General features: G+C 41.7%; 2 protein-coding genes and 1 pseudogene across 3 annotated transcripts in view; all 3 read left to right on the plus strand.

Annotated features, from left to right (window-relative positions):
* The window catches only part of LOC105479115 (CD58 molecule), a 55,971-nt gene that overhangs the window by 12,218 nt on the left and 15,960 nt on the right, over positions 1–27,793 (plus strand). For both annotated transcript variants that reach the window (XM_011736927.2, XM_011736928.2), the window contains exons 2-3: positions 13,111–13,404; positions 21,927–22,190. In XM_011736927.2, the coding sequence (XP_011735229.2) occupies positions 13,111–13,404; positions 21,927–22,190 (558 nt within the window). The remainder of the gene's footprint in view (positions 1–13,110; positions 13,405–21,926; positions 22,191–27,793) is intronic.
* Positions 22,197–25,142, plus strand: LOC105479114 (nucleosome assembly protein 1-like 4 pseudogene; annotated as a pseudogene).
* LOC112426186 (large ribosomal subunit protein eL39) lies at positions 26,835–27,291 on the plus strand. The gene has a single exon (XM_071100680.1). The coding sequence runs from the start codon at positions 26,961–26,963 to the stop codon at positions 27,114–27,116; it is 156 nt and encodes a 51-aa protein (XP_070956781.1). The 5' UTR covers positions 26,835–26,960; the 3' UTR covers positions 27,117–27,291.

The raw sequence follows: 27,793 nt of genomic DNA on the forward strand, positions 1-27,793 counted from the left end.
TGGTTGTATATGAGGGCTCCCGAGCCATTTTATTTTTAAGCTCCAGTTAAACTTCTTTCTTCACCTCTCCTTACAAAGTCCTGCTTCCTCAGTCAGGTTCCACAGCAATTTGGGATTTCACAAAGCCCAGGGTTTGGGGTGACTGTCGAATTTTGCTCTTTTGTCAGGAAGCCTTGTCTTTTGAACTACACTTAAGTTGTATTTTAGTCATTTTAGTTAATTCATTCAACAGGTATTTATTGAATGTCCATATGCCAGACATATGGGGATACAACCAAAAACAGGAACAACTTTGTCCTTGTCCTGATAGGTCTAGCCTGGCTGGGGGTTACCCCTAAGCTAAGATTTGAATTAGTTGCCAACTTTCAAGAACAGGAATTTTTACACAAAATGTGAATATCTGGCTTTTCTTGAAAAATTAAGGGACCCGGCAATGGTGGGCCCGTTTCCACGTGGCAGGAGCTGAGGGGCCCCTCCCTGTAGGTTCACTGGTGCTCAAGTCCTCACCAGCCCCTTCTGAGTCACGCCTGGCCCGCTGGTATCTCCTTTGTGGGTGGAATTGCTGGTCTTCGTCTAATGCATCATTTGCCACTGTCACCAGTTCTGTTTCTTTGTGACTCCTTTGTTTGCTCCTTGTTTTCTTCTTGTTTCTGGTCTGGCTTTTTCTTCCAGGGCTGGACTCTTGCTCTCTGAGGCCCTCTTCAGCTCTAACATTCAATGATTAGGAAACCACAGAGCTTAGTGGCTCACCTGTAGGTTTGGAGGTGTGCTTGACTCAGTTTGACTTTCTCATTTGCAACATCTGCTGTTCCAATGCTGCCTATAGATTGTATCCTGAGAAACCCTGCATCATGTCACTGTCTTTAAGAGCCTTATGCCAGGTAGCAAGCTAAATAAGAAACAATGGTTAAGAGCACTGATTCTGCAGTCAGATTGTCCAGGTTCAAATCTGGCTTCAATACTTAACTAGCAAGTCACTTAACATTTTTGTCCCTCAGTTTCCTCATCTGCAAAATAGGGTTAGAAATAAAACCTGCTTAATACGTTTTTAGGATTCAGTGAGTACCTATTTTTTTTTTTTTTTTTTTCTCTGAGATGGAGTCTTGCTCTGTCATTTAGGCTGGAGTGCAGTAGCACAGTCTTGGCTCACTGCAACCTTTACCTCCTGGGTTCAAGCGATTCTTCTGCCTCAGCCTCCCGTGTAACTGAGATTACAGGTGTGTGCCACCACGCCCAGCTAATTTTGTATTTTTAGTGGAGACAGGGTTTCGCCATGTTGGCCAGGCTGGTCTCGAACTCCTGACCTCAAGTGATCCACCTGCCTTGGCCTCCCAAAGTGCTGGGATTACAGGCATGAGCCACTGCTCCTGGCAGTGAGTACCTATTTAGAGCTCTTACAACAGTGCCTGGCATAGAGCCAGGGCCATACACGTGTTAGATTAAGTAAAAAAAAATGTATATATCAGTCAATCTGAATCTCAGGACCTGAGTAAAAGTTTGCAGAGGAATTTGTGCTGGGGGTTGAGAGTTCCTTTTCATTAACCCATGGTTAACGGTGACCAAATTTTCTAAATAAGAAATCAGGACACTTCATCTGTAAAACTTAGGTTCCGGTTACAACTTCAGGCCATACAAAAAGAACTATTAAAATCGAGGTGTTGATGTTTTGTAGCAACACTGCAACAGAATATTTGAGATTAGACCTGTTTTTAGATATATGATCACTCTATACATGTAGTGCTGATTAGGTATTAGGTACCCTCATATCTTTATTTAAAAAAAATTCAAAATTCTTCAAAACGATAAAACCTTCAAAAATTATCTGGCTATCATAGAAGATCTTTTTAGGTGATCACTGATAAAATTTTTTCCCTCCCTCCATCTCTCTTTGCTTTTAAACAGCAAAAACTCAGCCCATGCCCAGTTCTCACCCAGTTAATTCAGACAGTGTGAATACCTTGATGTTGACCTAACTCATTAAAAGAAAAAGAGAGAAAACCTTTGAAAGCCTATTCCATGTCAACCAGTATAAAAAGTCTCTCAATTTTATTCAAACCTCAAACCTCAAAACAACCTTTTATGGTAGGCATTATGATTTCTACATTACAGCTGAGGAGACCTAGTGTGGGGAGGCCTTTGGGAGTTTACCCTGGGCCTTGCTGGCTTCAAAATCTGGGCACTCTCTGTTCTGCACCCTGGGATGGTTATTAGCATCCCTATAGTCCCTTTTCTGACCACTCAGTGGTATCAGCAAAGCAACAAACTCACTGTTGACTCCATTCCTTTGCTCCTATTTGTGTATTCATTCATTCATTCATTCATTCATTCATTCATTCATTCATTCATGGTTTGTGACCTGTGAGATAAAACTCATTCCCCTTTCTTCTATTGTTCTTTTTTCATTAGAAATTATCTTAGCAACTTACTTCGGTGTTAGTCTTGGAAGTGCAACAGGAAAGACTTTCCTGTAGGAAGGAAATAATAGACATACCCATGCACACAAAGTAGAGGTAGATGTTAGCTTTAGAGACAGTTCTTAACAGTTTCTCCTCTTGGTTGAATAATTCTATTAAAAAAATTTACATAGTTTTGATATTATAATAGTAATATGAGATTTGTCTTCAAAAGTAACATATTTTTCAATGTGACCTGTATTAAGTAATAAGTAAAGTAACAAATTGAAATCTTACCATCACTACAATCTCTAAAGTAACAGTGGTTACTTCAAAAGCAACTACTGTTAATCATTTAGGGTGTCTCTTTCCAGTCTAAAAAAAGGGCAAGTGAGAATGCATGTACACATGTATTCATGTCTTTTTATAGTTAAAAAAAATGTATATTTTTTGGTAGAGATAGGGTCTCACTATGTTGCCCAGGCTGGTATCAAACTCCTGGGCTCAAGTGATCTTTCCACTTTGGCCTCCCAAAGTGCTAGGATTGTAGGCATGAACCACTACATCTGGCCTCTTTATAGTTTTTAAAACAGGAATATTCTGCATATATATTTCTATAACTTTTTATTTTTAATATTAAGAAATTTTCCAAATTCCCAATAATAAAAGAATAAATCTATTCTTTTTCCCTTTTTAAAATAGCCACATAGTAAGCCATGGTGTAATACTAAATTGTTTATTACACTAGATTATTTTTTACTAGTATAGATAACTTTAAAATGAATAATATTATGCATATCTCTTTATGTAGGTTATACTATTGTTTTATTTGTTACATCCTGAATAAATATCACCCAGATCCCAGTATTCAGTGAAACCACAGGTTCTTTTAGAGCATAAGCAAAAATAAATTGTATGCATGTGCTTTTGTATGTGTGTTTAATTCTGCTTACATTTGAATTTTCTTCCATCTTTTTCCTACTATCTGAGTAATATCGCTAGTGCCTTTTATTCAGTCAGGTCTCCACATGTTGACTCTTGTCTTGGAGTTATGATGCCATCCCCTTCCTGGCCTTTCTTCTACTTCCATGATCTCTCTCAATTTCCTTAGCCAGTATGTTCCTCTTCAGCCAAGCTTTAAAGCACAGGTCCAAGCTGCCTTTTCCCACTTCATATGCTCTCCCTAGGTGATGGTCCTAATGGCCTCCATTGGAGCCACTAGAAATGTGAAGATTCCCAAATCTGTATCTTTTCCTGTGAGTCCCAGACCCGTGTACTTAGCAGCTACTGGGCATCTTTGCTTGGATGTCTCGCAGACCCCTCACACGTAACAGTGTCAAACTGAAAGCATGATATTCCAGGCCAGTCTTAGTCTTCCCACTGTGTTTCCTTTCTTAGGGAAAGACACCACAACCCAACTAGGAGGAAGTAAGAGCTCTGATTCATCCTGGCACTCCTGGCACCTCCCCTCCTCCTCCTTTACCCCGTATGCTGTCAAATCATCTAGTTTTCCCAGTTTTACCTCCCTAATGTCTCTTGAACCACTTTCCCTAGCACAATGCTGCTTCTTGACCTGTCTGAAATTGCTGTCTGATGGATCTCTTGCTGTCTAGTCTTACCCCGCCCATCAATCTTCCACACCACAGCCAGAAAAAGATAAACACTTTCATTATGTAAAAATTTAGAAACTTTGTATGGAAGATATTCATTTAGTAAATTCAATAGGCAAAGGCTGTGTTTGAAAAAAACTATAATACAGATAAAAAATTTATCTATAACATATAAGGAGCTTTTAAACTTTGAGAAGGAAAAGACAGGCAATTTAATACAACAACAACAACAACAAAAGGATATGAAAGGACACTTCTCAGAAAAAGAAATCCAAATCAACAAACAGAAGAGATGCTTAAATTTTTAAAGGTCGGGAAAATGCAAATTCTAATATCAATGAAATGTCACTGTTTGTCTAAAAGTTAAACACAAAAAGAAATTACCTAATGCTGGCAAGAGTCCAAGGAAAGGGCAACTCAGGCATTACTGATGGAGTTGTAAATTGCCAAAGTTTTTTCTGTAAACAATGCAGCAACTTCTATTAAAATAAAAAATTCTAGTTACCCTTTGATGTAGCAACTCCCAGCTCCACTCCACTCCCACATAAATATGAAACCATAAATACATCAGGACATATATACAGGATAGTTATTGCGGTGTAACTGCAATAGACAAAGCTAGGCACAAAAGGAGTGTTCATCAGTGGTGGATGGCAGATTAATTATGGTTCCCTCATACTCTGGAATATTATGTAGTTATTAAAAAGAATAAAGTATAGCTATACTAGTTGATTTCAAGGGGCTTTTATGAGTTATTAACAAGAAAGCCAGCATGTAGAGAAGTGTGCATAAGACCATTTTTATTAAAGAATGGTAAATCCCTCAAGCACACCTCAGTTTATTTGTTTCACTTTATTGCACTTCACAGATAATGTGCTTTTTACAAATTGAAAGTTTGTGACAACCCAGCTTTAAGCAAGTCTATCAGTGCCTAACTTTATGTTTTGTCTCTCTGTTACATTTTGGTAATTCCCACAATATTTAAAGCTTTTTCATTATATCTGTTATGGTGATCTGTAATCAGTGATCTTTGATGTTACTGTTGTCATTGTTTTGGGGTGCCATGAACCATGCCCATATAAGACGGTGAACTTAATTGATAAAGGCTATGTGTGTTCTGACTGCTCCACTGACTGGCTGTTCTCCTCATCTTTCTCCTTCTGCTCTCGCCTCCCTATCACCTTAGACAATGATACTGAAATTAGGCCAATTTAATAACCCTGCAATGGCTTCTAAGTGCTCAAGTGAAAGGAAGATTTGCATTGTCTCTCACTTTAAATTAAAAACTAGAAATGATTAAGCTCAGCGAGGAAGGCATGTGAAATACCACAACAGGTGGCTGGGCATGGTGGCTCACACCTGTAATCCCAGCACTTTGGGAGGCCAAGGTGGGTGGATCACCTGAGGTCAGAAGTTTGAGACCAACCTAGCCAACATGGCGAAACCCTGTCTCTACTAAAATTACAAAAATTAGCTGATCATGGTGGTGGGCACCTGTAATCCAAGCTGGTTGGAAGGCTGAGGCCGGAGAATCGCTTGAACCTGAAAGGCAGATGTTGCAGTCAGCCAAGATGGCACTATTGCACTCCAGCCTGGGCTACAAGAGCAAAAGTCTGTCTCAAAAATAAAAAATAAATTTTAAAAAGCCACAATAGGCTGAAAACTAGGCCTTTTATGCCAGAGAGTTAGTGAGGCTGTAAATTCAAAGGAAAAGTTCTTGAAGAAAATTAAAAGTGCTACTCCAGTGAACACAAAAATAAGAAAGTGAAACAGCATTATTGCAGACATGGAGAAAGTTCGAGTAGTCTGCATAGAAGATCAAACCAGCTACAACATTTCCTTAATCCAAAGCCTAATCCAGAGCAAGACCCTAACTCTCTTCAGTTCTGTGAAGGCTGAGAGAGGTGAGAAAGCTGCAGGAGAAAAGTCTGAAGCTATCAGAGGTTGGTTCATGAGATCTTAGGAAGAAAGCCATGTTGGCTTCCAGGATCTTGACCAATGCAGACACAATGATTTTTGCTTGTTGAGTAGCAAACCCATTGTCTTCCAGTAAGCACACTAAGGCTCCTTTTAGGCTCCAGCTGCAGGTATCCAGCAGACAGACTTAGCTCTCTCCTGCAGGAAACGAGTGCAGGCGCCGAGCCGTGGCACCGGGGAAGGGCGCCGGCGGCAGCGGTGATGCCCGGGCCGAGGCCGGGTGGGCACCTCCATGCGCCACTGTGCCTAGCTGGGTGTGCGGCATCCGGAAGCGCGAGCGCTCCCAGTCCCCGAGGTGCCGGTGCAGGGCTGCGGCAGCCAAGTACGGGGAGGGCACTCAACAACAGATTTTCCATGTAGACAAAACAACCTTCTGTTGGAAGAAGATGCCATCGAGGACTTCCATAGCTAGAGAGGAGAAGTCAACTTCGGGCTTGAAAGGACAGCTGACTCTTGGTGTGTGGGCTAATGCAGCTGATGGCTTTCAGTTGAAGCCAGTGCTCATTTACCACTCTGAAAATCCTAGGGCCCTTAAGAATTAGGCTAAATCTGTTCTGCCTGTGCTCTATAAAATGGAACAACAGAGGCTGGATGATGGCACATCTGTTTACAGCATGGTTTACTGAATATTGTAAGCTCACTGTTAATACCTACTGTTTAGGAAAAAAAGATTTATTTCAATATATTATTGCTTATTGACAATGCACGTAATCACCCAAGAGCTCTGATGGAGATATACAAGGAGATGAGTGTTGTTTTCATGCTTGCTAATACAACATCCATTCTGCAGCCCATGGATCAAGGAGTAATTTTGCATTTCAAGTCTTATTGTGTAAGGGCTATAGCTGCCATAAGTAATTATTCTTCTGATGAATCTGGGCAAAGTAAATTGACAACCTTCTGAAAGGATTCACCATTCTAGATGTCATTAAGAACATTTGTGGTTCATGGGAGGAAGTCAAAATATCAACATTAACAGGAGTTTGGAAGAATTTGATTCCAATCCTCAGGTCAAAATATCAACATTAACAGGAGTTTGGAAGAATTTGATTCCAATCCTCAGGTCAAAATATCAACATTAACAGGAGTTTGGAAGAATTTGATTCCAATCCTCAGGTCAAAATATCAACATTAACAGGAATTTGGAAGAATTTGATTCCGATCCTCATGGATGACTTTGAAGGGTGGAAATTGCAAGAAAAATATAAGTGGAGCCTGAATATGTGACTCAGTTGCTGCAATCTCATGCTGAAAATTGAACCAATGAGGAGTTGCTTCTTATGGATGAGCAAAGAAAGTGGTTTCTTCAGATGGCATCTATATTCCTGGTGAAGATGCTGTGAACATTGTTTAAACGACAACAAAGAATTAAGAGTATTACATAATTTAGTTGATACAGCAGCAGCAGGATTTAAGGAGATTTACTCTAATTTTGAAAGAAGTTTTATTGTGGGTAAAATGCTATCAAACAGCATTGGATGCCTCTGAGAAATATTTTGTGAAAGGAAGGGTCCATTGATGCGCAAACTTCATCATTGTCTTTTAAGAAATTGCCACAGCCATTGCAGCCTTTAGCAACCAACACCCTGATCAGTCAGCAGCCATCAACATTGAGGCAAGACCCTCCACCAACAAAAATATTGGGGCTTGCTGAAGACTCAAATGATTGTTAGCAAGGTCTTTTTTTTTTTTTTTTTAGCAATAAAGTATTTTTTAGTTAAGATATGTACATTGTGTTTTTAGACATAATGCTATTGAACACTTTAATAGACTACAGTATAGTGTAAACATAACATTTATATGCCCTGAGAAACCAGAAAATTTATGTGACACACTTTACTCTGATATTTACATGATTGCGGCTGTCTGGAACCAAACCCACAGTATCTTCAAGCTATGCCTGTATGCATCCATTATATGTGATATGTATTTGTCTCTACTTGACTATATGAGAGAAAAATATTGAAAGATGTATTCTGATTTGTTAATGTAGATTATAGAACTGGAGATTGTTATGGGGTTAAGAGAGTGGGTAAAAATACTTACATGATCATTTTTCATTAGCGTAAAGTTGTATGTATGTGTCTATGTATAATTTATGTTTTAAAATACATTTTTTTAAGAACGAGTTACTCTTATTTTGTCACCATCCTGTTTAAAACTCTTCTGTAGCTTTCTTTACTTCAGTACCAGAATTGTGTTTGATGCCCTGCAAGGGCTGTCTGTGCTTGTGTATGCAGCCCGGCTCATGCCACGTTTCTCATGCCATTGCCCCTCCTGCTTCAAGGTCTTCATAACTGTTCTCTTAATGGGGGCCTGCCCTGCTCTCCTGGGCATAGTTAACTGCTGCTCGTGCCTCAGAACTTCTTTTAGTGAAGGGAACTGCCCTCCCTAACCCCTTGTTGGTTCCCTAAGTAAATGTTCTTATTGACACCTGATGCTTTTACTTAGTGGCAGTTATCATAGTTGCAGTTGGACGTTGTCTAATTATTTGTGTAAATTCTGCCTCCCCTAATAGAATGTCATCTCTAAGAAGGAAGGGATGGTGTCTGTCTTGTTCTCAAGGATCTTGTATAGAATAGATGCCCAGTGAATACTTCCTGAGTAAATGAATAAATGAAACCCATCCTGAATGTGGGACCATACTGTTCTGAAAGGGCACTGACCAAGGAGTCAGACAATGTGTGTTCTGGTCATTGTGCTGCCATAAACTTGCTGAGAGACCTGGAGCGAGGTGATATGCCTCTTGGAGCCTGCTTTCCTACCTGTAAAATGGGGTTAACAACACCATGTCTACTGCATGTAGACGTGGACAGGGATAAAAAGGGATACAAGACAATGTAAATGTATAACCAGCAGAGAGTAAGCATTCAGTGAAATTGCCTTTTATTTTTCTTGGTGTCTTGTCACTTCACCAGTGAAATGGGAATAATTTGACTAAATAATTTTTAGAGTTTCTTCCAGTTCAAAATTATAGTTGACCCTTGAACAACACGGCAGTTAGGGGCACCAACCCCTAGAGCAGTCAAAAATTTATGTGTAACTCTTGACTCCCAAAAACTTAACTGCTAATAGCCTACCAGAAGCCTTACCAATAACATAAACAACACATATTTTCTGTTATATGCATTATATGTTGTATTCTTACACTAAAGTAAGCTAGAGAAAAAACTTACTAAGAAAAGTATAAGGTGTAGAAGAATAAAACTGGATCCTCATCTTTCACCTTATACAAAAATCAACTTAAGGTGGATCAAAGACTTAAATCTAAGACCTGAAGCCATAAAAATTCTGGAAGATAACATCAGAAAAACTCTTTTAGACTTTGGCTTAGGCAAAAAGGTCATGACCAAGAACCCAAAAACAAATGCAACAAAAACAAAGATAAATAGATGGGGCTTCATTAAATTAAAAAGCTTCTGCGCAGCAATAGAAACAATCAGCAGAGTAAACACACAACCCACAAAGTGGGAGAAAATATTAATAAACTACGTATCTGACAAAGGACTAATACCCAGAATCTATAAGGAAGTCAAACAAATCAGCAAGAAAAAAGCAAACAATCCCATCAAAAAGTGGGCCAAGGACATGAATGGACAATTCTCAAGGAGGATATACAAATGGCCAACAAACATATGAAAGAAATGCTCAACACTACTAATTATCAGGGAAATGCAAATCAAAACCACAGTGTAATACCACCTTACTCCTGCAAGAATGAACATAATTAAAAAATCAAAAAATAATAGATGTTGGCAAGGGTGTGGTGACACTGCTGGTGGGAATGTAAACTGGTACAACCACTATGGAGATTTCTTAAGTAACTAAAAGTAGAACTACCATTTGATCCAGCAATCCCATTACTGGGTATCTACCCAGAGGAAAATAAGTCACTTTATGAAAAAGACAACACACAACATGTTGCACACAACATCTTTATAGTGGCACAACTCCCAATTGCAAAAATATGGAATCAGCATAAATGCCCATCAATCAATGAGTGGATAAAGAAAATGTGGTGTATATATATGAATATGCCATAAAAAGGAACAAAGTAGGCCGGGCGCGGTGGCTCACGCCTGTAATGCCAGCACTTTGGGAGGCTGAGGCGGGCGGATCACGAGGTCAGGAGATCAAGACCATCCTGGCTAACATGGTGAAACCCCATCTCTATTAAAAATACAAAAAAATTAGCCAGGCATGGTGGCGGGTGCCTGTAGTCCCAGCTACTTGGGAGGCTGAGGCAGGAGAATGGCATGAACCTGGGAGGCGGAACTTGCATTGAGCCGAGATCACGCCACTGCACCCCAGCCTGGAAGACAGAGCAAGACTCTGTCAAAAAAAAAAAAAAAAAAAAAAAAAAGGAACAAAATAATGGCATTGACAGCAACCTGAATGGAATTGGAGACCATTATTCTAAGTGAAGTAACTCAGGAATGGAAAACCAAACATGTGTTCTCACTTACAAGTGGGAGCTAAGCTATGAGGATGCAAAGACATAAGAAGGATACAGTGAACTTTGGGGACTTGTGGAGAAGGGTGGGGATGGGGATGAGGGATAAAAGACTACACATTGGGTACAGTGTACACTGCTTAGGTGATGGGTGCACCAAAATCTCAGAAATCACACCCAAAGAACTTATCCCAAAGAAAAAAAAAAAAAGAACTTCTCCATGTAACCAAACATCACCTATTCCCCCAAAACTGAGATAATAGTAATAAAAAATTTTAAAAAAGAAAAGCATAAGGAAGAAAATATACTGACTAAGTGAAAGGGGATCATTAAAGGTCTTCATCCTTCTTTTCTTTACGTTAAAGCAGGCTAAGGGGGAGGAGGGGTTGGTCTTGCTATCTCGGGGATGGCAGAGGCGGAAGAAAATCCACATATAAGTGGATCCACACAGCTCAAACCCATGTTTTTCAAGGGTCAGCTGTGCTTTGATTTCTTCTGAGCTACAGTGTCCCCTTCCTCTACCCTCACTTCCCTCCACCACTAGCTCCATTCCTGACTACTTTCTTCTACTGTTCTCAAGCCCAGGATACATCAGCTCTCCCTGGGAAAGACAAAAGCAATCTTCATGCCGCCAGGGTATGGCAGTTTATCTCATACCTACTGTTTCACCACCACCCTATCCTCTATCACTCACTGTTTCATTTACATTTATAAGATATTTTTGAGTTTCCACTATTGTGTGTGGTAGACTCTCACCCCTCAAGTTCTGTTCTTTTTCTTGTGCCTTCCCACATACTCTGTTGAGTGGGAGAAATAATGCGTAATCAGCAAATATATAGAAAGATGCTGGTGTGTTTTTGAGGGCAGTCCCCCTTAATTAAGGGAGATGGGTTCTAAAAAGTCCTTGTAGATAAACAAATGGGTGATATTTGCTTCTTATCTGAAATTACTAACACAGTTGTCTACAACTGGTCATTCAGTGTTCTTGATTTCCCCTGTATTCTTTCAATTACCCTAATTGCTACTAGGTAAAAACTTCAGTCAAGTTTTAATTAATCTTTAATGTTAACTTAAAATAGCTGCAGTTTTTTGTTTGTTTGTTGAGACAGGTCTCGCTCTGTCACCCAGGCTGGAGTGCAGTGGCACAATCATGGCTCACTGCAATCTCTGCCTCACGGCTTCAAGTAATTCTCCTCAGCCTTCCAAGTAGCTGGGACCACAGGTGTGTGCCATGCCCAGCTAATTTTTTGTTCTTTTTGTAAAGATGGGGTTTTGCCATTTTACCCAGGTTGGTCTTGAACTCCTGAACTCAAGCAATCTGACCATCTTGGCCTCCCAAAGTTCTGGAATTACAGGCATGAACCACAGTGCCCAGCTGCTACTGTTCTCTCTTAACAAGAATCAAGTCTTAGAGCAAGATGCATCTAAACCCACTTTGGGGTATCAAAAATATCCCAATCTTGTGGTTCTATAAATGTTTAACAACTAGATTGGCGTGGAGGCGGAGTGGAGGTTCTGATGTGAACCATTAGTCAGTTTTTGTGCTGTTACCAGACGTCCCCTAATAGGGCTGTGCAGAGATGCTAACAATTGGCTCATGAGGTCAGGTGGGCCTAGCTCCAACACACCACTGTACCCAGTCCCTGAGTTCTTAATCTTCATCACAACCTCCACTTGCTTCCCAGCCATTCTTTCTGATCTCAGTTAATGATGCCTCTCAGTCAGCCAAGGAGACCTGACAGTTCCATCCACTTCCCCCACCCTCATCACTGGATCCTGTTGACTTCTCTCTCCAGCGTCTCCTGAGTCTGTCCCGTTGTCCGTCCCCACCACAAACACCCTGGTCTGGTCTGTCCTGCCCATGGCCTTCATTGCTATGGCATTGACTTTCATTACAATTTCCCTGCCTCCGTGCTGGCCCCTGTCAGCCACTCTATACTCTAAAGACAGTCAGCCTGCTGACACTTAAATTATGTTAGGCCAGTCTTGTTAAAAACGTTTCTGTGGCTTCCTCTCCGTTAGGATCAGTCCAAACCCTTAGCATTCCTTACTTTACCACACATAGGCTGTGGGCTGGTCTTTGTCTGTCTTATTCTCCACCACCCACCCCTTGCCCTCCTCATTCTAGCTGTTAGGAATCACACGTGTATCCTCCATCACACCAAGCTCTTTCTCTATTCAGGGCCTTCCTTTGGAGGAGCTGCTTCCTATATCTGTATGATCATCTCTCCTTCCACTCCCCACCCACTCACCTACCCAGCCCTGTGGCCTAACTGCCTTTTATCCTTCAGTGATTGGAGCATTGTGTCAGTTCCAGCATGACTTCCTTGGGGAGGCCCTAGACCAGGCAGCTCCCCTCATGCAGCCCCTGATGTAGAGCCTGCTCCCTGTCTTCTCCACAGGTGAGGCTCCTGGAGGGCCTGGAACAACCCCATATTCCCAGCACAGCCCGTGGTACCTGGAACATGGTTGGTGTTCCATGAATGTTGAGTCCATTTCTTGGATTTATGCAGGTCCCAGTTTTCTATTAAAGAGTAAGCTCTACATGGTCAAACATGTTCTTACTTCCTGTACTTTGTGTCAGCAGTTTGTCAGCTTAGCATAAAAAGTACCTGATGAATAATTTCTGCCACTAAAGTCATGTTGTTTTTTCTAACCATTTTTTTTTCTCTCCTAGGTTTCATCAGCTGTATTTCCCAACAAACATATGGCATTCTGCATAAGAATGTCACTTTCCATGTACCAAGCAATATACCTTTAACAGAAATCCTATGGAAAAAACAAAAGGATAAAGTTGCAGAACGGGAAAATTCTGAATTCAGAGCTTTCTCATCTTTTAAAGATAGGGTTTATTTGGACACTGTGTCAGGTAGCCTCACTATCTACAACTTAACATTATCAGACGAAGATGAGTATGAAATGGAATCGCCAAATATTACCGATACCATGAAGTTCTTTCTTTATGTACTTGGTGAGTATTCCATCAGTTGATTTGTTTAAAATGGCAAATTTCCATTTTTTTAGTCTGTTTTCAGAGACTAACACAAACTAATGGTCTATGAGAAAAGAATTAGATGTTACCTATTGTCAGGGTTTTCTCCTTTTCTGGTGGCATACAGGAGCTAGCTACTTTCAATTCCTTTTTTTTTAGTCTGTTTTCAGAGACTAACACAAATCAATGGTCTATGAGAAAAGAATTAGATGTTACTTATTGTCAGGGTTTTCTCCTTTTCTGGTGGTATACAGGAGCTAGCTACTTTCAATTCCTTTGTCATTCCTCTGGGTGAGGAGAGAATCTAAGCAAGGTGTCGGGAGAACAGTATCAGTTGTCTTACTAGGAATGTTCTGGAAAGAGATGTAGTGACAGCAGTTAGCTTAGAACTCTTTGGGCTCCACTGATAGATGTTACTCTACAAAGTTCCTGCTTCCCCACACAGCGGGGAGACTGATTTTCCTCCTGCACCGTTTTACTTAATTAATTTATTTATTTTGAGGAATCTCGCTCTGTTACCAAGGCTGGAGTACAGTGGCACAATCTTGACTCACTGCAACTTCCGCCTCCCAGGTTCAAGCGATTTTACTGTCTCAGCCTCCCAAGTAGCTGGGATTACAGGCGCACACCACCATGCCTGGCTAATTTTTGTATTTTAGTAGAGACGGGGTTTCACTGTGTTGGCCAGTCTGGTTTCAAACTCCTGAGCTCAGGTGATCCACCCACCTCAGCCTCCCAAAGTGCTGGGATTACAGGTGTGAGCCACCACACCCGGCTCCTGCACCATTTTAAACTGAAACTAGATATAGGGGACACATTTCTCCCTGCTTCTCACTAACACTCCTCCCTGGTCCCTAAAGCCCGTTTTGTGTTGCAGTCTTGTATAGGCCCCTGCCTCACATGCCAGTGTTTCTTGGTCATTTTAAGGCCTGCCTCATTTTCATGGTTTCTAACATTCTTGGTGTCTTGGTGGTTGCAATATTTAAATTAAAATTCTGTCAGTATTTTCCTTGATCTCCTCTCCTGAAAGGATCTTGTCCTCTGCGTTACCCACTACTCATACATGTAACCGAGAACTCATCATTACCTCAATGTCAGGTGTCGCACTCTGCCACCATGCCCTGTCCTTGATGATGCTGATGATGACAGTCCTTCACACACCTGATGTCCCTGCTGCCCTCCCTGCTCAGCCTGAGTGCTGCTGTCACTTACTCGACTCAGTCCGCCACAGACACACTTGGCTTCCTTGCTCCTTTGTTGGCTTGTTATACTCACATAGCCAGATTACAGCTAGGTTAAGTCCGGTGCTTTGCCTATTCTGTGCTCACACCCATGTGGTTGCAGAAAAATACACCACCCTGCAAAGTCCTGCACTTTTAATTTCTAATCACTTACCTCAGTTAAGTCTGGTATTTCCTAGCCTGTTCACTTAGCCACTCTCCTAGCAGTTACTTTTTCTCTCCTCAAATCTCGAATACCTCCTTCTCCAGACTCACTCTTGAGCTGAAGGCTTTGCTTCTTATTTCACTAAGGAGAATAAGCAGAGGGCAATTTCCACAAGCTCTCACCACCTGCCTACCTTCCTACCTGTACCTGAGCCTGTAGGCCCTGCTTTCTCTCCTGATATGAATGGACTTTCTGAGTTCTCACCTGAGGTTAAACTTTCCACGCGTGGCCTGGATCCCACCTCCTCTCACCACCCTCGGGAATATCACCCTAGTGCTTCTACCCACTCTCTCCTGATGAGAATTTCCCCCATAAGTTGATGGTTCATTTTAAGTGGCATACATATACACTGTCGTCAAAACTTTCTCATGATCCCCCTACCCCGCCAGCAACCACCACCAACTCTTTGTCTTCACTTTATAGAAAATCTCCTTGAAGAAGTTGTCCATATTCACTTATTCTGATCCCTTATATTCACTTTTAACCCACTCCAAGTAGGCTTTCATCTGCACTGCTAAGCCAAAGCTCCTCTAGACCTCCTTGTTAATAAATCCAGTGGTTCATTCTCAGTCCATGTCATTCTTGACATCTCAGCAGCTTTTGACATAGCTGATCACTCCCTCCTCCAAGTACTGTCTTCACTTGATGTCCAGGATACCACCCTATTCACGTTTCTTTCTTCCTTTTTTTTTTGTTTCTTGAGAGGGGGTTTCGCCCTTGTTGCCCAGGCTGGAGTGCAATGTCACAATCTCAGCTCACTGCAACCTATGCCTCCCGGGTTCAAGCGATTCTTCTGCCTCAGCCTCCCGAACAGTTGAGATTACAGGCATGCACCACCATGCCTGGCTAATTTTATATTTTTAGTAGAGATGGGGTTTCACCATGTTGGTCAGGCTGGTCTCGAAATCCTGACCTCAGGTGATCCACCTGCCTCGGCCTCCCAAAGTGTTGGGATTACAGGCGTGAGCCACTGCGCCTGGTTTCACATTTCTTTCTAACACACTGACTATTCCTTTTCATCTTTTTGTGCTGGTTTCCTCATTTCCCCAACCTCTTAACACTGGAAACATCAAGGCTTAAGCCTTGGGTCTCTTTCCTTTTCTGCCTGCGTTCATAGCCAGTGGGTGAGCTGATCCTATGTCAGGGCTTTAAATATCATCTCAGTGCTAATAATGCACAGATCTAGAGCTCTAGCCCAGAGTACCCCGCCGAGCTCCTTATGTGTATACCTGACTGCCCACTGTACATCTCCACTCAGATATCTAATTGGCCTTTCAAATATCCCATGTCCAGAAGTAAGCTCATTATCTTCCCCTTAAAACCTGCTCCTCCCCAAATCTTTTCCCTTTTGGTTAATGGCAGCTCATCCTTTCAGCTGGTCAGTCTGAAACCTTGATGTCATCCTTGATACCTCTGTTTTTCTTGAACACCACATTCACTCCACCAGGAAGTTGTATTGGTTCTACCAGAATGATCTTTTTAAAACAGAAGTCAGATCATGTCACTCATCTGTGTGGAACTTTCTAATGGCCCCATCTAACTCTGTTAAAGCTAGAATGTGTAAAGTGACCTGCAAAGCTGTGTGAGGTCTGACCCCTATGGACTCTGTTTAGACAAATACAGCTTGCTAAGATGTCAAAGCATACTCTTAGAAGATTTCTTTGAAAAAGTAGAATCTTTAAAACGTGGACATTAGGGATCTGGTAGTTTACAGACAAGGCCAACAAACAAGAAGATTGAGTCAGAATTTAGATCACACATTTTAAGAGCCCGTTTTATAGAGTTTGTAAAACTAAGTTCAAAACATTTGAATAAGTTTCTCCTCTTAAACTTGATGAAATGTTTTAAAATAATTTAATTTAAAATATTCTAGGCCGGGCATTGTGGCTCAAGGCTATAATCCCAGCACTTTGTGAGGCCAAGGAGGGAGGGTTGCTTAAGCCCAGTAGTTCAAGACCAGCCTAGGCAACATAGCAAGACTCCATCTCTACAAAAATAAAATAATTAACCAGGCATGGTGACGCATGCCTGTAGTCCCTGCTACTCAAGAGGCTGAGGTGGGAGGATCCCTCAAGCCCAGGAGGCTGAGGCTGCAGTGAGCCGTGATTGTGCCTCTGCACTCCAGCCTGGGTGACAGACCAAGATCCTGCCTCAAAATAACTAACTAGCTAAATACATTAATTAAATAAAACATTCTATGGCAACTCAGCAAAGGTATGGTTTTGGTGGTCAGACCAACTGGATAGACCTTAGGAAGCCTGCAGAGGAGGAAAGTACAGGGGAGGTGAGTTTTGAGCAGGAGGCAGTGATATTGATAGTATTGAGTGTGGGACTTAAAGTCCTGGTTTGAGAGTTTGGACATCAGCTTGTAGCAGTGGGGAGCCATTGTATCCTATACTGGAGCAAGGAGGTGACTTGATAAAATACATTTTTGGAAGATTAATGTGATGGAGAATACTTATGATGGATTAAAGAGAGGAGATGTCAAGTTAGAAGCTACTGTGATCATCCAGGTAGATAGACGGTCTAAGAAAGAGTCTGCAAGATGTAGGTTTTGGTTGTAAAAAGACATAAGATGACTCTAGGTTTCACATCTGCATGATAAAATGATTGGTCACACAATTTTTTTTTTTTTTTTTTTTTTTTTTTAAGAAATGAGGAAGTCATACTTCCTTGAGGTAATGTTAACACTTGTTTTAGTAACCTGGTAATCTTCTAGAGACACCAGACCTAATAGGAGACTTCCAGTGAGTATATTTTGGACAGGGGGATTTCCTGGCACTTCCTAAATTCAGGGCATCCACTTCCTTCTGTGTGTACATTGAGATCTGGCTTTCCTCTATACCCAAAAGTCCCCTTAAAATTTCTACTTCTGATGTTTATTAGTCCTTTCCCATCTTTTTATGGACCTTCATCACATCTCAGATGATGATTTTTATGTAAGTAGAGTTAACTGCCCTGTCCTTAACTGGGCTGGATTGATACTTGACCTTTACTAAAATTTGTGAAAATATACACATATTTCTATAAAATGTCATCAGATATGTGTAAGAAATTCTCATTTTTTACACAGCAGTGAACTCAATTCATTAATTATAAATTGACTAATTGTCTTAGGGAGGAAGTAGACACATTTCTTGCCAGTTTAATGCTGCTTAAAGTAGAGGTATCACCAGTATTTGTGATACAGCTGTGGTGAGTCCCGCGGGCAGCAAGAAAATGTGAAAGATGTATAGAAGGAAAAGATCTAAGGTGTAGAAACTGTGATCTAGGTGCTGCAGAAAGGCTTGCACACTTTTAGATGAGTTGGATAGGCCCTTCTACATTTGCTATCTGGCAACTGTTGTGTAATGAGATAGCTAGAAAGAGCTTCTATATAGTCAAGGGAGTTCTAGCAACTTAGAAGATAATACTAACACTTCTCCATGTTTCCCCTCAAATTACTTTCATATTCTGTTTTTCTTTTCTTTTCTTTTCTTTTCTTTTTTACAAACCCTGCATGTGGCATTCAGCCATATTCTGTTTGACCTTTACAATGGCCTGATACAGCATTCCCTTTCACAGATGAAAATAAGACAATTTAGGAGTCCGTTTCTCTGTTTGTAGAACAAGAGACCTGGATGGATGCTTTCTTAAAACTTCCAGCTCCTAAAAGGACTGTGGTCCCAGGTCACATAGCAGGCCAAGGCTAAGGTTTGATCAAATGTCCCAACTCCCAGTCAGTGACTCTTCTCATCATATCACATATACCCTCTGGGGAGCCTTGGCTTCCTGGAGTTGGAAACTCACAGCCAATGGCCATGTGCTCTATTACAGCTAGCATTTGTTAACTACTTACTCTGTGCAGGCACTACATGTTAATTCACATATTGATTATTATCTGTATTAACTCATTTAATCTCATTACAGTCTAATAGAGTAAGTGCTATTTGTGTCCTTGTAGAAAGGAGGAAACCTAGACACAGGTGATTTAAGTAACTTGTCCAATGTCAAATGGCTCTTAGCTGTCATGAAGCTGGGATATGAATTCAAGCAGTTGGGCTTCTGAGTCCATGCTAAACACCATACTGTACCTCTTTGGCGGTAGCTGGTAGAAGAATTTACATTTTGTTTGAAGACTGTCTCTCTGAATCTATCCTTCTATCCATCTGTCTCCCCATCTGTCCAGTACTACTTGTGAGGAGCCATCTGTGTGCCTTGCGTTATGTCAGGTGCCGTGGTTGAAAGGTGAGGCATACCTAGTCTTTGTCCTCCAAAGATGCACAGTCTCTGGGGCTGATGATGCACCTCTGTTCAGTTCAGAAAGTGCTGGATGAAAGAGTAGACATTGGCAGAGCTAGATCAATACATTAGAATCTGTAACAGAACGAATAGGGCACACACATCAGACGTACCTGGGATGGTGGGGCTCAGGAATCTGTATTTTTAACAAGCACCCTTGGTGATTCTTATGCACCTTAAAATTTGAGAAATGCTTCAAAGGACCATTTCTTTTTTTTTTTTTTTTTTTTTGAGACGGAGTCTCGCGCTGTGTCACCCAGGCTGGAGTGCAGTGGCGCGATCTCGGCTCACTGCAAGCTCCGCCTCCCGGGTTCACGCCATTCTCCTGCCTCAGCCTCCGAGTAGCTGGGACTACAGGCGCCCGCCACCAAGCCCGGCTAGTTTTTTTTTTGTATTTTTAGTAGAGACGGGGTTTCACCATGTTAGCCAGGATGGTCTCGATCTCCTGACCTCGTGATCCACCCGCCTCGGCCTCCCAAAGTGCTGGGATTACAGGCTTGAGCCACCACGCCCGGCCTCAAAGGACCATTTCTAAGGAAGTAGAAAGCTTGGTTTTCTGCCACTGAGAAATGCCCAGCCTAGTTACAGAGGCAGGCATAAGTATATGAAATACTGAGAACAGGCATTTTTGAACTATTCTGGGGATGCATGTTCCTTGGAAGTCCCCTGAGGGCTGCTATTGGGTGGGGTTGGCAAAAGGGACCACAGGAAGTTAGGGGAGCAGGGCTCTAGGCTTTCAATTTTGAGTCAACTAGAGCAACTTCTTATCCATTGGACTGGATTGCACTGAAGATTTAATTCAGAGAAATTCCACTGCTTAAAAGATGATTAAAAGTCTTTTTAATTTAAGAAAATCTTAAGGAAGTATGTAAGGACTTATGTGAGCTAGATTAAACTTAAAAGCTAGGAAGCCCCAAGTAGAAAGGGAAGTCAGTGTGTGCCTCTGGTTTCTACCAAGGCAGCTGGGTACATTATTTAACTGAGCGAGAAGGAATTCAGGAGGAGGAGGAGAAGATGGGGGAACCATTAAACACTTTTATTTTTCAGATTATAATTGAAGCATAAGCTATTAACTTGTTTTATATTATAAAACATCATTTTAAATGACAACATAGTATTCCATTATCTTGGTGAACCTAAATTTACTTAGATGCTCTTCTAATAGATGTTTATAATGTATCAATACTTTATTATCCCAGTGCTACCATGACCATTGTTGTATATTACATATGTTTTTGCATGTTTCCTCAAGCCTCTTATGATTAATTGCTGGAGGGTAGCTGAAATGCAAGAAGGCATATGAATTAACAAATAAAGGACCAGTAGGACAAAGTAATTAGCCTTGAGGCTTTTAAAGGGCAACAATGGCAGAATGTGACATGTTAGTGTCTTAACTCATAGATCCACGCTGCCTTAGCCAATAGGAGGCGCTTCTTAGAGGAAGGGTGGGAGTGAGGCCTCTGGACTGGCAAGTCTGTGACACATGCTGCACCCGGCGCTGCCTATTAATAGGGCCAACCCAACCAATAGGCAGGGCCTGACAAGGCTCTGTGTAGCTCCACCTTTCACAAAATGCTTTGAGTCAGATGTGTTATGGAATTAAAATTTCTTTTTTACATTTTGGAAAGGTAATACAAGATATTTCCTCTGCATATTAAGCACCCCACTTAATTATGGGGAGCACCCTGTGGGTCAAGCATAGGAACAAGTATTTATTTCATTCCTATATATTTAGAGGTCTCAGTCTGATACAGTCATAGCCCAGTGTGTGCAGTGAGCTAGAGTGAATTAGCACAATCATAACTCACTGTAGCTTCAGACTCCTTGGTTCAAGTAGTCCCAAGTACCTGAGACTATAGGCAGGAGCCATCATTGCTGGCTGATCTTTAAACTTTTTATAAAGACAGGGTCTTGCTATGTTGCCCAGGCTGGTCTTGAACTCTTGACCTCAAGCCATCCTGCTGCCTCAGCCTCCCAAAGTGCTGGGAGTATGTATAGCCATGAGCCACTGTGTCCTGCCAAGCACAGGAATATTTTTGTGGTGAAACGATAATGAATATTTGAAGTAAGTGAGAAAATAAAGACTATAAATCCTTGTGTTAATTCAGGTCAGGTCAGGGTTTGCAGCTTAATGATTTTGCTACCAACTTGTGAAGACTCTTTTGGCTTCAGAGATTTTTTGATTTCAGAATTGAGGATAAGGGATTTGGGGCCTGTACTGGTCTGTTTTCACACTGCTATAAAGATCTATCTGAGACTGGGTAATTTATAAAGAAAAGAGGTTTAATGGACTCACAGTTCCATATGGCTGGGGAGGCCTCAGGAAACTTACAATCACAGCGGAAGGCGAAGGAGAAGCAAGCATTTTTTTCACAAGGCAGCAGGAGAGAGAGAGAACTGCCACACACTTTTAAACCAACAGATGTCATGAGAACTCACTCTCTATCATGAGAATAGCATGGGGAAACCACCCCCCATGGTACAATCACCTCCCACCAGGTCCTTCCCTTGACACATGGGGATTACAATTCAAGATGAGATTTGGGTGGGGACCCAGAGCAAAACCATGTAAGGGTCTGAATTTATTCTGTTAAATTTGAACAGGTAGGTCTGACCTAGCAAAAGAAAGAATTCTCAGTCCTTGATGCTCAAGGAGTTTGTCTGCTCATCCTTTCAAGCTCATAAGGAAGTTGGGAGCTCTTCATAAATTTGCAGATGATGAGTCTAAATATTACTATTTTCTGTACTAAATATTACACTTTTTTTTTTTCCAGAGCCTCTTCCATCTCCTACACTAACTTGTGCATTGACTAATGGAAGCATTGAAGTCCAGTGCATGATACCGGAGCATTACAACACTCATCCACAACTTAACACGTACTCATGGGATTGTCCTTTGGAGCAATGTAAACATAACTCAACCCATATATATTTTAAGATGGAAAATGATCTTCCACAAAAAGTACAGTGTACTGCTAGCAATCCATTATTTAAAAGAACATCATCAATCATTCCAGAAACCTGTATCCCAAGCAGTGGTGAGTAAATAACTAAATGTGTCATGGAGGCTTTCAAACCACAGATGTGGTGACTAACCTAAGGTTCACAATTTTGAAATGTAAAACAAGTTACAATTTTTAACAGAAACCCCATTATAGATATAAAGCTAACATTATTTAGCACTTTCTGTGTTGAGCACAATTCTAATACATATGTTAATTAATTTAATCTTCACTTATCCCTATTTCCTGGTGAGAAACCAACAGAGAGAGAGTTTAAGTTGTTTGCCCAAGGTAACACCTAGTAAGTGGCAGAACCTGGCTTTGAGTAGAGGCTGTCTGGCTCTAGAGCCCATGGTTTTAACTATTCACAGTGCTGCTTTGTAATATTGTTAATAATCATTATGTTCTCAAAGGTTACATATCTACTACAGGAACATGCATTTGATCTGTTTCCTTAGGCCTAACACTAAGTTAATATCACGACAATCTGTTTTGGCTATGATTTTCTAATGTTGTTTTAGTATTATTTACATTTGCAATTTTTATTATGTTTTTTACATTATATCCCCAGTTTAACAAACAAAAAGGTCAGTGACTTGAAAGTGGTTTATTAAAATATAAAAGAAAAGATGAAAATAGTAAATATTGTTATTCAGAATAATATAATTGTAAATAGTGAACAGGATTCCAGGGCAAATAGAGAATATGGGTCTCTAGGGCTGGGATAAGGTGAGTCTATGAATGAAATTTTTCTGAACAAGCAGCAGAAACAGATAAGGGAAATTAGCAAATACAAGAAATATAAGAAACTTGGATTTTAACTGGTGAGCCACTCTAAGTCTCCCGTTTATTGTCTTTTCCGAACCCTTTCAAAGAATAACTTAAAGCCATTAAAGTTATGTTATTTTCAGACAAAGCAGAGTAACTTTTGGGAAAGACATTTTTCAAGAAGAAAAAGTGGACGTCCTCGTCAGGGCGGACAGCGGCAGCCGCAATTGCGGGCCTGGGGCTTGGGGCCTGGAGCCTGGGGCGGGGGCGAGGGCGGGCGGTCCCTCCCAGCACCTGGCGCGGCCCGCCCTGCCGCCCACCGTCCTGAAGGTCAAGGCGCTTTGTTCTGCATTGCCGGCGGCTTCCACGGCGGCAGCCCAGCGGAGGAGGCGTAGACTGCAGTGAGCCCGCTAGCTTGGCCAGCCCCGTGTACCCCGCGGCCCTAGCGGCATGCCGGGAGGAGCGTTCAGGCTTCTCGTTTTTTAGTTGGAGACGTCCAGGACCTCTTTATTAGATGTTTAGGAATTTCAGTTTTTCCGTAGGGCAGTGGTCATCGTGAGCCTCTGTGGGGTCAGGCTGGGCTAACTGGGGTTTCGATTTTAAGTTTCCTGTGGCCGAGGGCATGTCTGACTGGGAAGAAAGTCCTTGGCATGACTTCTTAGCTGTTGGGAGCTGTGCGGTGCGAGCGAGATGGGCGGCGTGCACTCCCCGAGGACAGGCCTGAGTGGCCTTAGCCTAGTTACTCACGGGACTTGGTTTACCAGACAAGGGGATAAAAACATTCAGATGGCAGATAACAGTTTTTCAGATGGGATTCCTTCAGATTCCGTGGAAGCTGCTAAAAATGCAAGTAATACGGAAAAGCTCATGGATCAGATGATGCAGAATCCTGGAGTTGTGGCAGCTTTACAGGAGCGACTTGACAATGCCCCTCACACCCCTTCCAGCTACATGGAAACTTTACCTAAAGCAGTAAAAAGAAGAATTAATGCATTGAAACAAATTCAGGTGAGATGCGCTCATATAGAAGCCAAGTTCTATGAAGAAGTTCATGACTTGGGAAGAAAGTACACAGCATTATACCAGCCTCTCTTTATCAAGAGAAAAGAATTTATCACCGGTGATGTTGAACCAACATCTGATATGGAATCAGAATGGCACAGTGAAAATGAAGAGGAGGAGACATTGGCTGGAGACGTGAAAAAAATAAAGTAGTCATAACAGAAAAAGCAGCAGCAATAGCTGAAGAGCCAAATCCCAAAGGAATTCCAGAGTTCTGGTTTACCATCTTTAGAATTAGTCCAGGAGTATGATGAACCAATCTTGAAACACCTGCAGGATATTAAAGTGAAGTTTTCTGACCCTGGACAGCCTATGTCTTTTATATTAGAGTTCCACTTTGAACCCAACGACTACTTTACCAACTCAGTCCTGAGGAAAACCTGCAAGATGAAATCAGAACCAGATAAGGCTGATCCATTTTCATTTGCAGGTCCTGAGATCATGGACTGTGACGGGTGTGTACTATTGACTGGAAGAAAGGAAAGAATGTTACTGTCAAAACCATCAAGAAAAAGCAGAAGCATAAGGGTCGAGGCACTGTTAGAACAATTACTAAACAAGTATCCAGTGAGTCATTTTTCAACTTATTCAATCCACTGAAAGCGTCTGGGGATAGAGAATCACTGGATAAAGATTCTGAATTCGTATTAGCCTCTGATTTGGAAATTGGACTCTTTTTCCATGAGCGGATAGTCTAAATTGGACACTTTTCCCATGGGCTGTGCTATGAGGACGATGACAATTTTGACGAAGGTGAAGAAGAAGAGGAGGAATTAGAAGGTGACGAGGAGGGAGAAGATGAGGATGATGCGGAAATTAACCCCAACAAGGAACCCAGCCAGCTGGCGGAATGCAAGCAGCAGTACGAAGTGGAGGTGGGCGCCTGGCAGACCGGCTGTCGGGACTCCGGGCCTGTAGGGGAGGCCTCAGTCTTCGCCGCATGCGGCACAATCCCGTCGACAGCGCTTACTCCATCTAGTTCGTTTTCAAGTGCGTGATTTTCACTTTCACTTTTCTTTTTTCCTTATTGTTTTGCTTAACTTGTACAGTGGCAACTGAAATGCATTTCAGAAATAGGAGGTTTCGTCCAGTACCCTCTGCAGCCTTGGTGCCTGTAGCTCTGGACTTGCCTGGGCCTTTCCCTGGGGGAGGGCTCCATAGACCACGTTGGGGTGGGGTGGGGTGGGGGTCACTTGGTAAAAAGGGCCGAGGTCTGGTGATGAGGTTCCAGGGATCTAGAACCTCTCCTACCGCTCCTGCAGTTGGACTGAATTCTTCCCTTTCATTTGAAGAAACCCACTTGCTGTTTCCAGCCGCTTAATCTGCCGAGTGTGCAGCCTGCATCACCAGCTGTATGCTAATCATCTCAAAAGGGCTATGTAGAGTAGGGCCCTGTTCTCCTTAGGATATTGCTTCTTGATTTTCTTCTTTTAGGGTTGGGTCAGGGTTGTGGCACACCACCTCAGGCGAGAGCTGCCATAGGTCACTTCATATTTGTTTATCCCTTCTTGCCTGGGAGGACTGTGGCCTTTTGCTGTCGCTCGTCCTTGCCATTTCTGAACCACCCTGGTGACCTGAGCAGGAAGATGTGCCACTTCTTAGCAGGGGCAAGGGCTGTGCGGAAGAAACACTGCTTCCTGCCACCAGGGCTGAAGACACGAGCCTGTCCTCGTGACATAGGCACCGCCCTGCTGCAGGAGCCGGGATTCGGCGATCTTCTCCAGTGAGGGGCTGGGCTGGGAAGTCCTGCGTTTCATTTGAGCATATGAGCGTCAAGTCCTGCTTTCTCAGTAGCCCCCTTGCTGGGCCCTACCATTCATCCTGTCTGAAGGTCCGGGTTTGGTGTGACTGCTTGGTGGCTGGTGAGTGGGGTTTCCAAGTGGGTGACAGTGCTCTCCGGCAGCCTGGGATGGCCGTGTCCGCACTGACCAGGCCTGTAGAGAGTGCTCAGCCTAACCTTAGAACACATTTATAACTGAATACAGTGTTTTCAATTTGTACGTAATAGTTAGAATATTCTATTAAAGTTATGGAACATGGAGAAAAAAAAGAAAAAGTGCAAATGAGTTCCAATTTATAACTGACAGAGAAAAGATCAAACCCACAGAAGTGTCACTCTGTTTGTACAAGTCACACAATTGCAAGAAGTTTTTAAAACAAGCTGCAAAGTTATAATAGTTAAGCTTGCAGCAAACACTCCTTTATTAATGCTACCTTTTGAGTGTTACATAATACCTAAGGCATACAATATGGAAATGCGATTTGTTGTAAAAGCAGATAGTTGCTTTATAATGGGAACAAAAAATAAAACCAGTACGCTTTTGCCTTTTGGTATATGTATGCTGCATCTAACTGACAAGGAGGAAGAAGATGACCATATATAGACAGAGCAAGCAAGTTGAAATCTTGAAAAGTTTTAAGTGTTCCAAGAGACAAAATACTTGAAGGAAATAATTTCTGAGTAAGATCCCTCTACAGAATTACATGGAATATTTTAGGGGATTTTTAAAGATTTTGCCCTGGTACTAGTTTTAACTTTATGTTTGCCATTAGAGTTGAAGACACAAAGTAAGATTACTCTTACTGAAAGTAAGGTTACTTTCCTTGTAGATAGTCTAGTAAAAGATCATAAGAGGGAATAATATTCCTCTTATTGATTTGAAATAAGTACTATTAATTTGAAAAAATTATTTTAATTATTAAATAATGGTGATTCATCCATCCTTCTTTTACATTTTCTTCCAAATTGATAGTTCACATATATACAATAGATTTTGAAAGTTTGAGGAATGTTGCTTGATAGGTCTTAGGTTTAAATCCTGGAGTAGTGTTGACATCTGAGACATACATCTGGGCTTCTGACCCTGGTTTCTGTTAACCACATGTTGGAGGACCTTCTCCTTTTAAAATACAAACCAGGGCCCCCTCTTTTCCTTTCTCCGCCATCGTGGTATATTCTTGCCTCCACTTCTCGCCATGTCTTCTCACAAGACTTTCAGGATTAAGCGATTCCTGGCCAAGAAACAAAAGCAAAATCGTCCCATTCCCCAGTGGATTCGGATGAAAACTGGAAATAAAATAAGGTACAACTCCAAAAGGAGACATTGGAGAAGAACCAAGCTGGGTCTATAAGGAATTGCACATGAGATGGCACATATATTTGTGCTGTCTGAAGGAGCACGATCACATTACCGTATCAAACTGAAAATGTCACCACTCTCTGGAGAGTTCGACGTATTTTCCTCTCTGAATCTATTATGAATGCGTTGGTTGGCTGGGTTCAGTAATAAATATGTGAGGCCTTTCATTTAAAAAAAAAAAAAAAAAGTACAAACCAGGAACTGAACTTAATGATCTTAATGGTTCTTTTGAACAATAACAGTCTAGGATCTTTTTTTTTTTTTTCCCTGTGATGATTTTTGAATGCTTTTGTGTGGAACCACATGCATCATAACAGATATAAATCCGTGAAAGTATAACAGTTAAATACTAGATCTTACTTTTTCAGGTTTTGATTTCTCATCTAAACTTTCCAATGTTTTGGCAGTGAAGCAAACTAACTCACATTGACTAGCCTGCTCTTCTTTAGCAAACCCTTCAAATAAATGCCTCATTTCCTCCTCACCACTGTCATTTTAGATTGGCCAGACGGTTGTTACTTACCTTTTAAGAAGGAGGAGACAGGTGGCCAGGCATGATGGTTCACACCTGTAATCCCAGCACTGTGGGGGGCTGAGGCAGGCGAATCATGAGGTCAGGAGATCGAGACCATCCTAGCTAACACGGTGAAACCCCATCTCTACTAAAAA

Source organism: Macaca nemestrina, chromosome 1 (assembly GCF_043159975.1).
Source record: "Macaca nemestrina isolate mMacNem1 chromosome 1, mMacNem.hap1, whole genome shotgun sequence".
In the NCBI taxonomy this organism is placed as follows: Eukaryota; Metazoa; Chordata; class Mammalia; order Primates; family Cercopithecidae; genus Macaca; species Macaca nemestrina.

Excerpts from the sequence above, each read along its gene's own strand:
- LOC112426186 (XM_071100680.1), top strand. The coding sequence starts at position 26,961 with ATGTCTTCTCACAAGACTTTCAGGATTAAGCGATTCCTGGCCAAGAAA.